Here is a 12766-nt window from a genome sequence, read left to right as displayed (position 1 = left end):
CTTTCTCAGCCTCCCGAGTAGCTGAGACTACAGGTGTGTGCCACTGTGCCCAGATAATTTTTATATTTTTAGTAGAGATGGGATTTCACTATTTGGCCAGGATCGTCTTGATCTTCTGACCTTGTGATCCACCTGCCTTGGCCTCCCAAAGTGCTGGGTTTACAGGTGTGAGCCACTGCACCTGGCCTTATTTTGTTTTTAGGACAAGTCATTTCCAGCCATAAGTGAAAGGGTCTGAGACTGGGGATCCTGTCTGTTTGGTCTGCTGTTCCATATTGCCAGACTCTGGGAGGAGTGGATTCAAGAAATATTCCCTAATGGACTAAGGAAAGGTAAAGCCTAAAGTGGCTAGGGAAGCTAGCCTGAGTTCATTTTTTCAGGAATAATCCACAAGTACAGAAATGAACACTGATTTATTCAATTTTCTTGTTAGATTTCAGAAGCTCACCCACAGAAACCTTAGATTTTATCTTGATACCCTTCTGTTAAACCTAAGATGGTTACAAACTATAAAGCAGTAACTCGTTAGTGAGGCATGAAGAGTGTGAGGCTGGGACAGAATTTAGTGCTGAAATGATAAAAACATTTTAAAGTAACAGCTCTCTGGATGCAGTGGCTCATGCCTATAATCCCAACACTTTGGGAGGCTGATGTGGGAGCATCACTTGAGCCCAGGGGTTTGAGACCATCCTAGGCAACACAGTGAGATCCCTATCTCTACAATTTTTTAAAAAATTAGCTGGGCATAGTGGTGTGCCACCTGTAGCCCTGGCTACTCGGGAGGCTGAGGTGGGAGGATCATTTGAGCCTGAGAGATCAAGGCTGTAGTCAGCTGTGATTGCACCACTGCACTCCAGCCTGGGTGACAGAGCAAGACATTGTCTCAAAAATAAAAAATAAGAGTTCTTTTGTAGCAATTTTAAAAAATGGAAATGAGAAAACTTTCCATTTTGCATAGCCTTTTTAAATTTCAGAATCCTAGACTCAAGACCATGATTTCATTTTCTTTTTAAAAAGAAAAATATTACTGAGCCTGAGTGTGAGCGCAAAAGCAAGCTCAGAATCTAGGCCAGGTCTCAGACCCTTGAAGGCCCCTGAAGAGCAGGACACATCCAGGTGCCTGGTTCACATGGGCGCCAGGCTGAGCTTACTGCCATCCTGTACAGACCCCTGTGCGGAACTTTTCGCTCAAATTTGCAAAATAAAATTTCTCAGAAATGTCTCAATAAATTAATAGAAAATAATGAATCTGATGATTCTGAATAAAATGTGTGATTTCCAAGAAAACTATGATGATGATAAATGCCTCTGAATGACTGAAATTCTAGAAACAGAGAAAATCAACCTAGAAAACCGCCCACTTCTACCGTCCAGGGGTGCAATCACTTCTATAATTGAAGACTATATGCTAACTGCTAAAACAGACTGTATCCAACTCAGCAGATTCTATACAAGCCATTTATTTGAAATGCCAACTATATGTAGGATAAAGTCAGTGTTACATGCTCATCAGTAACAGTAGAAAAATAGAAGCAGTGAAAACCTCTGTACAACTGTAATGGTACTCAAAAGAGAAATGTATTTTACAATGCTTCACACAGACGAATTCAAGTTTGGAGGTACCTAAATAAAAATACTATATATTTCTTTAAAAATCACTATGTACAATTGAAGCGTAAACAAGTTTTACAAAGTACTGGTTATGCAGGTTGTAGAAAACACTTGCATAGGACATGAAATCAGTTTAAGAAAAATTTCTGAGCCTTTAGCATTGAAGGCACTTGACTTTATACCAGTAACAGCACAACGACAAGAAATGCAGTGTTGTAGATGGTTTTCCAACTCTCTGTGTACAGATGTGGTGCAGACACAGCAAGCAGAGTTCAGGAATCTTTATCTGTCAGCCACCCCATCTAAGAGCAGGACCTGGTGCTGCCTGCCCATGTAACCCAGATACAGAGTCATGTGCAGGTAGACAATGAAGCTTCCAGAGCTTATCTGACCTCTTACAAACACACAAACACAGTAAGTTATTTTCAAGACGCACACTTGCAGGTCACCTTTCTATAGAAACGGCCACAGCATTATAATATTCAGAATATGAAAGACTGACAGTCTGAGGATTTTCTAGAGGAAAAAAAAGCAAAGGACTTGCCAATACGATAGCTACATAACAGATATGACAATCTACAGGACAAAGAGACAACATGTCACCAAACATTGCTCATACAACACTGTTATGGAAAACAGTAAAACACCTTTTAGCAGTGTGCATGTTAAGTCTTTCAGTAAGATTATCGGTAATGAGGTTTAAAAGTAAATCACTTAATAGACAAAGTAAACCACTGCAGAACCGGGAATAGCACCCATCACTGCTGCTTTAATAGTCAGTACAGAAAGCTGAAAGTCAACTGAACAATGAAAAAAAGTCAAAGAAGCATTTCCCTTTGAATTCAGTCCTAAAAACATGAATGCCTTGTAGTTAATTTCAAGATAAGTATCTTACAAGTGTTTCATGAAACATTTTTCTTTTCTAAAAGGCAAATTCAACATTATGAAAATACGTATTCTGCTGGGTAGTTACTGAGACATGTCAATCCTTTCAACTCTAAAGAACGATGTACACTGGCTGTGAGCCCCACTGCCGCGGCACGTGCTTCCGCTTCGCCTTCGGCATCGACATCTTCATGCAGATGTACAAGGACTAAGCTCATTGCTACGACGGCAACAACAAAACAAAAGAAAAATCCAATGAAGGATGGCAGGTGTAATAAGTTTCTGAGAAAGCAAAAACAAGACTTAGGTAAGGTTTCATAAAGAATTCTATAAGAACACTGAAATGTCAAGAATTCACTGAAAAGCCTTAAAGCCTAACGGGTTATTGCAGTGTCAGGCTAGCTGAGGTCTAAGGACATGTTCCCAGAAATAAAGCTAAAGGGCGCATGTGAGCTAAAGAATGGGCGTGGAAAATTCACACAACTATGTTTCAAATACTTTTTGCCTTTCATGCTGCTGTTGTTTTCTTAAGAGCCACCAGTGACTCTGAACTTAAATTATTCATCAAAATCACAAAACTAAAACAATAACATAAGAAAAAGACCAACAGCATCTTTAAGAAACTCGAATGTCCTCTCTTGGCCCTAGCATGTAAATGGTAGTTCTCTAACCTCAACGCACAGCAGACACTGGAAGTGGTGATTGTCCAAACGGCCTGATTGTCCATGACCTCAAAAGGAGATCTTTTATTTTTGTGATTTGGTTCTCATTAAAATCCTATACCAAGTAAAATGACAGTTCCCATGGCCTAAATTTTGTATTATACATATATGCTTTTTTCTTCTGAAAGCAACCTTACTCAGATTTCACATTTATCTTAGTACAGCATTAAAAAAGATTTACTAGATGGGTTGGAAAGCCAGAGGCACACAGCTCCTCAACCTGCCCTAGTAACCATACTTCACCAGATACATTAAAAGCTTCCTAACACCTAACCTAACACACACAAAACCCACACCTGTTTACCTTCGCAAGTCACATCGGTCTGAAATCCCATGGATTAAAGCAAGTTTTCCCTTTAAACACATAGTTTAGCCAGGTAAGCTACTGTATGATTAAAAGCAAACTTCATAAACTAAATAATCTTAAGAATAGTGGCCACCTATTTTTATAATTATATTTCAGGGATATGAGAATAGTTCATAAATTTTCAGAAAAATGAATGTGTGGGATCAACAGCTCTGGTTTAACATTTGGGAAAAAAGAATAAAACAGGTCAGAGATAAGACTTTTTCTCCGCATCCAAATTAGGTCTACTGATTCCTCCTTCCAGTACTGGCACGGTACAGTCTGATTCAGAATAGAAACATAAAACTATCAAAACATGAACATGTCAACATACATACGTGATAAGAGGAACACACATTAAGGAATATGATGGCCTTCACTTTTGTTTCTGAAGACAGACTGGGCTTCAAAAGACACTATCGTCTATTATGAGTCAAACCTTTAACAAGTGAGAACAGAGACCTATGTTTTTCTCTTTAAAAGAGGAGGCTCGAATGCGACGCACAGCCGACCTGCAGATTAGTGTTAACTCCGGGAGCTTGGGAGCTTGTACAACCACCGCATCCCTGCGTGCACCAGCACAGCGGCTAACCAGTCAGGCAGCAGAGCAACTGGCGGCAGTTTGCCACCGGTGCGTGCAGACACACAGTATGTTTCCCATCTTGGAGACTATCTACTGTCAGGGTTTTCTAAAATGTCAGATTATTCCTGAGTGTATATCCACAGGGTAAAGGAGGAAAAGAGCGTAAGAGAAACTTATAGTTTTGGGAGAAAACAGAGTTGTTGACATCCAATAGAAAACCTATTTACTTCAAAGTGCATGTAATTCATTTATCTGGTAGCTCGTAAAGGCTCCCTAGCCCTGCATAGTTTTAGAGTGAGTGTGAGTGAGTCATAGTTTTTTATATATATACATACATAAAAAAGAGGCTCCCAAATATCCTACAGATGAAGGAATGTTTAGAAAGCCCCTTTTCTTCTAAGTGCTACGGCTGTGTGTTTATGTGTTTGTAAAAATACAAAGTAAATGCTCAAATAATGTTGAAGTGATTTAAAAACTCAAATACTAATATATTTACATTGGAGAGTAAGAAAAAAACAGTCCTTAGCTCACACATTGCCCTTCCAAGGGAGAGGATCCTGAAAGACCCCATGTGCTCAGTGGTTTAGGAAATGCCAAACCAGCATCCCAGTGGAGTTCAAGTAGGACATGTAGTGTTGAACTGAAAACAATTTTTTTCCTTTTTTTCTGTTGGTGAGAAAGCACTATGCATTATACAACAACGTTTTATAGGACACCAAAATTTAGACATACTTTGAAAATCATTTAAAAGAAAGCATATGTTTACAAACACCAAATAACATCTATAAGACTGAAGCCCTTTTTTTTTTTTTTTTTTTCCCATAGAGAGCAAGACAATTAAAGGCAGCGAGCAGTCAGTTCCCCCATTGCAAGCAACTGGAGAGTTGACGCTCAGAACTAGAAACTGTCAGTGTGACCTTTAAGTTATTTCACTATTTCCACTGCCCCTTTTTTCTTTTTTGAGACAGGGTCTCAATGTTGCCCAGGCGGGAGTGCTGTGGTGTAGTACAATCTTGGCTCACTGCATTCTCAACCTCCTGGGCTCAAGTGATCCTCCCACCTCAGCTCCCCAAGTAGCTGGGACTACAGATGCACACCACCACACCCGGCTAAGGTTTTTTTTTTTTTTTTTTTTCATTTTTTATAGAAATGGAGTTTCACCATGTTGCCCAGGCCAGTCCTGAACTCCTGAGTTCAAGTGATCTGCCCACCTCGGCCTCCCAAAGTGCCGATCACAAGTGTGAGCAACTGTGCCCCATCTCCACTGCTTTCTAATTCCGAGGGATCCGATCTCCTTAGAGCCTCTTCTGGTGATACTCTAATCCTTCTGACCAGAATGTACAGGGATTCTGGCTGCATCCACACTGTGGAAATGGAACAGCTTCAGCCTGGGCACAGAAGGCTTTTCTCCTTCCTGTTCTTTCCTAAACCAGCAAACTTCAGGACCCTGACTGGACTCTCGCTGGAGGAATGAAGCCCAGCTTCCAGGACTTGTTAAAAAAAAAAAAAAAGAAAAAAAAAAAGACATTAGATTTATGGAGACTGGGCGGGAAGATTTCTGAACTGAAACAATTACTGAAAAGAGAGGAGCATTCTGATGTGCTGTTCTTTGGAATTTCTATAATTAAAAAATAAACACAGAATTATTTAATAAGAAAATACATCTTAGTGTGCAATCCAATGCAAATGGATTGGTAGATGAAAGGTAAAATGCAAAAAAGTATGAAAATACAGTCCTTTAAATGTGGCAATAAAGTTTAACATACTAATATAAAATCAATACAGAGAAAATAAATGTACAAGTGCAAAAAATTCCATCATTTGTAAAGAGAAATAAAAAGTGCCAGCTTGCTCGCTCTTAAAAATGCTTCCCGACGTAATTGTTCAAACACAAATTAGACAGATGCAACATTTAAAAAAAAAAAACAAAACCTCCTTAGCATGCCATGTCTAACACATATATACATAAAAACTAGACCAAAATAATGTGAAACTGAGTTGTCAGCTGGCGTTGATAAACTGGTCTGTAAGTTGTTGGGTTACATCATAAAATGGGATGTTTCACATCTCAGGCACAGACGACTTGGAGGTTGCTCTCAGAGGGCAGATTTTTTGTAGAGGAAGTCTGGCTTGCTTGGTGACCTCCTTCCTCTGCTTATTGAATCTTCCCTTTCCAAATCTGTATTTCTCTGAGCTCCATGGCCCAGGGACTCACTGTCTGCCAGTCTTCTACTGGATCTCTCTTCAGGAGCTTCAGAGCTACATGCAGAAAGTGAAGGTCTGTTAGGAGTCAGCCCAAAAGTCAAGTCAGTTTCTACTGTGGTTCGTCCCCTGACATGGGCTGGACCGGTACTAGCATTTTCTGGCGCTGCCAAAGGAAAGTCTGACCTCTGGGGAGGCTGCTCGACGACGTCCAGGTGTATCGGCTCATTCTTTTGTCTGTGTAGATGCCCGTCAGGGGAAAGTGGATATTCTCTCCTAGCTTCTTCCTGTTTTTTAGGAGACGTCTGGCCAGGTAGGTAGGCTGACTTTAAGCCACTTGGTGATGCCTTACTGTGGCTGTACAAATCGGGACCAAAATATCCACCTTGTGAAGGGGAAGGGGTGTGTCTGCCGGGAGCAGGAGTAGAAGGTCTGCAAGCAGCATTTGAGAAGTCATAGAAATCCGGATATTCCTGTGGATTTTCTCTGGCATCTGTTTTTTGCTCTAGTGTGTGTTTTTTCCGAGAAGTGTGTGTATGCCTCTGTGGAATACATGACAGATGCTGGGGAGGCCCCGGTCCTGCTTCAGAAACTGACTGGCTTAATTCTGTGTCTACAGCAAGCTCTGGAAGCCTCCTGTCCTTGAGTGACAGTGTGGACACACCCACAGCGATGTCTGGCATCAGATCGTTCAGCACAGGTTGTGTTCGCTGCAGACAGAGAACAAATGGTGGGGGGGGGTTAAAGAAAAGGACCCATCCTCTGTAAAAATGATGTCCACCGATTTTGTTTCCCAATTATAAAAGTAACACGTGTGCTGAATATTTAAGAAATATAAAAATACAGAAAGCTATAAAGGCAAAAAAAATCACTGCAATCTTTTGAACAGAAATATCACTGTTAGCATTTTGAGGTCTTTCTTTTTATGTTTTTCTCCTTTGCTATTTATTAATTTTTACAAAATTTAGCACATACATAATTCTGTCAATGTATTGATGAACCACGACTTAACCACTCAGCTACTATTGGACATTTAGGTTGTTTCCAATTTTTCATTACTATAGTCAAGACTGCAATGAATATATAAATAAATTACCTTTAAAAGGAGTTTTACTTAAAATATAAAGTTGTAGAACTTCTGTGATTGTAGAACTGAGGGCCCAGGCCAACAGAATGGAAATCTGGTTTATCAAACACTACTGACCTTCGCTCTTCTGGGGTGGGGGAAGCAGGTAGAAGAGGTAGAGAGGTATAAGAAGGTGAGAAAGGCTTTCTGTGCTAACAGTGCTCCTGCAAACATGGTGAGCCTTCCTAAAACCCACTGGACTTTCTGTCACAAGTATGGCAAACACTAATCCCACAAAGTGACACAGTAGAATAAGGGCAAGGATTCTTTGTATGTCCAGGGAAAGCAGCATGATAGGAAGCGGAGTGACTATGGTGGGCAGACTAGGCCAATTTTCCAGGAAAAGATGAAAACTACAAAGAAGATTGTGCTGAAGCTTGAGTGCTGAGCTCAACTGCAGATCTAAGAGAATACTAGCTATTAAGAGATGCAAGCATGCTGAACCTGGAGAAGATAAGAGAGAGGGACAACTGATCCAGTTCTAAGCATCATCTTTTGTTTCACTGCGAAGATGATACATTCTTAAGGTTATGTTAAAAAGAAAAGTTGAGAAAGGATCATAATTTGACTCAGGGATATATACTAGTCCACAGGTTCCAATAAGCCATATTTTAACGAAGCTTCCCTGAACTAATAGGTAAATCTTTTCTTCTAACTTGCTACTGATAGCACATGACTGAATAGGAAGACTTAAAAATCAATTTTTTTTTTTTTTTTTGGAGACAATCTCACTCTGTTATCCTGGCTGCAGGGCAGTGGTGTAATCATAGCTCACTGCAGCCTCAACAACCTCCTAGGCTCAAGTGATCCTCCCACCTCAGCCCCATGAGTAGCTGGGACTACAGGCATGTGCTACCACACCTGGCTAATTCGTTTATTTATTTGTTAGAATCGGGGTCTCACTACGTTTCCTAGGCTGGTTCTGAACTCCTGGGCTCAAGTGATCCTCCCCCTTCAGCCTCTTATAGTGTTGGAATTAGAGATGTGAGCCATGGCACCTGACCCCCCCAAAAAAAAATTACTATTTTTTTCAAGTGTATTATATAAAATCTCTAATGCCATGCAAAATCAAGCAAAGAATCCTCTACCAATTTACTACCTACCAGCCCTAGCTACTGTGATTCTAAGTGAAGTGGGGGCTCTGATGATGAGCTTCAGAGGCAGAGGCATGCTTGAGGCCTCATTTTCTGCCCATCTTCTGAATGTAGCTAGGACTACATTCCTGTAGTCCTAGCTACTCATGGAGCTGAGGTGGGAGGATCACTTGAGCCTAGGAGGTTGTTGAGGTTGCAGTGAGCTATGATTACACACCACTGCCCTGCAGCTGGGACGACAGAGTGAGGCTGTTTCAAAAAGAAAAGTTTTTTCCACATTATTCCTGGTGGTATATTGTACTTAGCTATAAGTTGCTCTTGCTTCTTGTCCCATTAAAGCATGTAGTACAATAGTGGATTTTACAGAATAGTAGAAGTTAGGGACAAATTCTAGACCCGTGCTTGAATAGAACATGAAAATGGTATATTCCTTTATACTGCTCAGTAACCCCACTCCTTCCTAATCCTGGCAAAAATCCTGGCAAATGAACACAAAGATAAGAAGACACTCAGTTCCTCCATATACATCTCTGGTCTCTCTCCTATCTTTTCTCATTCATGTACGTTAGCGTTTCTCCCTCTTTTCCATACCCCTCAAGTCTATGCCTTCCGCTTGTCAGCAATCCTCTGGGCACTGCTGAGTCTCAGTGGAGCTCTTGGGGCCAAGGAAATTGCTTCTAATAGTCCATAAACTGAATCTGAAGCAAGTTACTGAAGTGTTGACTTACCACTTGCTTCTCAGATGCTGCTGCTGCTGCTGTTGGGGTGGTGGTGGTGGCGGCGGCAGCCACCGTCTGTCTGCTCAGTCCTGCAGTGCTGGTACAATCAGGAGGCGCTGCTTTAACACTTGGCAAGTAGACTGGGGGAGGGCCAGCTTTAGGAGCTGTTCTGGAGTGGAACAGCGAATGATTACAGGGATAAGAAAATGAACGTGAAGGGTGCTGACTGGGAGGTCTTTGTTTCCAGCCTGCTTTGAGCTGGTTATGGATTGGGGTAGCTGGGGGGTGGTAGGGAGGTGGTGGAGGAGGCAAGGGTGGATGGAAGGCCACAAAAGAGTCCAGATCTGTAAACATGGTTTCTGCAGGAGGGGTACTGTTTACACGACATCTCCCAGGCTGTCTCATTGTCAAGAGAGGACTTTCATCCCCAAAACGTTCATCAGGAAAGAATTTGTGAGGATTCTAAGATTAAAAAAAAAAAAAAGGACATTTATTAGCATATTTCATAAATGGAAATTTATAAGCTGAGAGAATTAAGTGAGGTACTTAAGAAAACCACAGTCAGCAAGAATAAAAAGCATAATATATTCTTCTAGGCCAGAAGCCCAAGAAAAAAAATCACCTTAGTTATAGTATAACAGCACAGAGTACTACCTAGGACACAGCCATCAAAGAAAGCTGCTTGACTAAATGCTCCAGCAAGCAGGTCAGTCATGTCTTGCAAAATTATGTGATAATGCAAAAACAGGTAATAAACCCAAACTCAAACATGTCTTTGCTAAGAGATTAGCATTAAATGCCAAAGGAAGAAAGGAATACAACTGAGGATGCTCTAGAAACTTTCTGACAAAACATCTGTGCCTGCTCTGCCTGAAATAAAACTACAAAATACTACTCCTCACCCATTATCTATGACTAAGTTTGATTAATATTTTGGTAAACATTATAAAAGAATACTTCATGCAATTTAAGATATCAAATTCAGACACAATTTAGAATGGCAAAAGGAAAATAAATGAGTAGAAAACCAGACCATATATTTTAAGAAGAAAAACTGTAGCAAAAAAATGAAAATCAACAACCTAAAACAAGAGCCTAAAAATGTTCAGTAGAAAATTAGGCAAGCAGGGGGAAAAAAAGAATCTAAAAATAGTTTGCTGACTTGCTGAAGAACCCTGTACCACGCTTATCTATCCATTCATTCATTTACTTATTGTTTTAAGACAGGGTCTCAGTCTGTGGCTCAGGCTGGAGTGCAGTGATACAATTATGGCTCACTGCAGCCCTGACCTCCTGGGTTCAAGTGATCTTCCTACCTAAGCCTCCTGAGGAACCAGGACTACAGGTGCATACCACTCACTATGCCTGGCTAATTTACTATATTTTTTGTAGAGATAGGATTTTTGCCATATTGTCCAGGCCAGTCTTGAACTTGAGCTCAAGCAATTTGCCCGCCTTGGCCTCCCAAAGTGCTGGGATTACAGGTGTGAGCCATTGCGTCCAGCCTATTCTTTTTTTTTTTTGAGATAGAGTCTTGTTCTGTCGCTCAGGTTGGAGTGCAGTGGAGCAATCTTGGAGGCTCACAGCAAACTCTGCCTCCTGGGTGCAAGCAATTCTCTTGCCTCAGCCTCTCGAGGCTGGGACTACAGGCCTGTGCTACCACATCTGGCTAATGTTTACATTTTCAGTAGAGACGGGGTTTCACCATGTTGGCCAGGCTGGTCTTGAACTCGTGACCTCAGGTGATCCATCCACCTTGTCCTCCTTAAGAGCTGGGTTTATAGCCATGAGCCACTGCACCCAGCCACATCCTATCCTTTTGAAGGGTAAGGATTAAAGGGGTTTGGAGTTAGTAGCAAGAAAATCAATCACTTGACCAGATGAAATTAAATTTTATTTAAGGCTCTGATTTAGTGGCTGTGATCAGACTACTTTACAAATTCTAACTTAATTGTAAAACCAATGCTATTGCTTTTAATCTAATAATTACTAGAAATGAGTTTTTTCTTTTTTCCTGGTAGGTTAAAAAAGAAAGCACTTATTCTTTGATTCTCATGTTTGGGTTTGAACCCTCATGGAAAAAATTTCTTATAAGATGGAAGAGAGAAACAAAAGGGGGTACATGGAAGATGTGTAAGCATGGTATTAGACCAAACCTGAAACCTAGTGACCAAACGAGGAAGAGAGAGCAGTGGAAGTTCAGAATCTTCTATTTCCAGGCCATCTCTGCTGGGCATGCACACTATGAATTTTTTTAGCAGTCGCCATTTGTATGCTTGCTACATACCAGATATATAGCTGCTGTACAGTAGCAATCTGGATCTTCAAAACGATCTGTTTTACAGGTAAAAGAGCTGATGCCCAAGGTGGTTAAGTAACTCCAAGTTAACCAACTAGTAAGCAACAGAGCTGGGATCTAAACCCAGTTCTCATTCTGGACCTCTGCTCAGTTCACTTCATGACACGGCCTCTCACCAGGAGGGACTTGCAGGTTATCAAAGACAACCAAAGGCAGTGAAAAAGCACATACAAAGAAAAGGAAGCAAGCTGAAGGCTCATCAGGATGTCTACAACACTGCCTGTGAGGCTCCCTATTTTAAACAGTTTAATGTCATTTCCTACCTGCAAGAGCTCTGCAGCAGCATCTGCAAGACCAAACTCTCTCAGCACTCGAATCTGAATTTCATAGCTGACGGTGGCGCCCTCCCCGCAGTTCAGCGCATAGGCCCTCTGCACCTGCTCCGTGTGCCGCAGCTCCTGCAGTCGTCTGACCATGTCTTTCATAATGAGGAGACGAGGAACTGGAAGGAGAAAAACAGTGGGCAAGAAAAATTCCTGAGCTACACAGAAGACGACCCTGTGAGCCCAAGGGAAAAAAGCACGTTTCATACCAGAATCTTTTTTTTTTTTTTTTTTTTTTGAGACGGAGTTTTGCTTTTGTTACCCAGGCTGGAGTGCAATGGCGCGATCTTGGCTCACCGCAACCTCCGCCTCCCGGGTTCAGGCAATTCTCCTGCCTCAGCCTCCTGAGTAGCTGGGATTACAGGCACGCGCCACCACGCCTAGCTAATTTTTTGTATTTTTAGTAGAGACGGGGTTTCACCATGTTGACCGGGATGGTCTCGATCTCTTGACCTCATGATCCACCCGCCTCGGCCTCCCAAAGTGCTGGGATTACAGGCTTGAGCCACCGCACCCGGCCCATACCAGAATCTTATATATTTTTTAGATAGTATTTTAATTTTCTAGGAACATACTAATTTATATACCTCTAATTATTTTTCAAGGTTTTAAAATTTCACTATGCCCAAAAGGCTCTTGATCATACTGAACAGCCCCTGAGTTGTATTATTTTAGTTTACAGTTCAAATATAATTTTACTTGCATGTATTCTCATCTGAATCTCAAGATATTTCAGAAGTCTTTAAATATATTAATTTTTTTGTTCAAATAATTTTTTGAGTCCTAACTATGCACC

At 41.2% G+C, this 12766-nt stretch overlaps 1 protein-coding gene across 2 annotated transcripts in view; it reads right to left on the bottom strand.

The window, feature by feature from the left end:
- Positions 1 to 1444: 1444 nt before the first annotated feature.
- BTBD7 (BTB domain containing 7) overlaps positions 1445 to 12766 on the bottom strand; it is a 112890-nt gene continuing 101568 nt past the window's right edge. For both annotated transcript variants that reach the window (XM_074393447.1, XM_010350547.3), the window contains exons 9-11: positions 11911 to 12089; positions 9298 to 9750; positions 1445 to 7059 (exon numbers count right to left, since the gene is read on the bottom strand). In XM_074393447.1, coding sequence (XP_074249548.1) covers positions 6244 to 7059; positions 9298 to 9750; positions 11911 to 12089 — 1448 coding nt within the window. In that variant the 3' untranslated portion in view covers positions 1445 to 6243. The remainder of the gene's footprint in view (positions 7060 to 9297; positions 9751 to 11910; positions 12090 to 12766) is intronic.

This window comes from Saimiri boliviensis, chromosome 2 (genome assembly GCF_048565385.1).
Source record: "Saimiri boliviensis isolate mSaiBol1 chromosome 2, mSaiBol1.pri, whole genome shotgun sequence".
NCBI lineage: Eukaryota > Metazoa > Chordata > Mammalia > Primates > Cebidae > Saimiri > Saimiri boliviensis.
The sequence above is the reverse complement of the archived record's forward strand: the minus strand, read 5'-3'. Positions and strand labels throughout refer to the sequence as shown.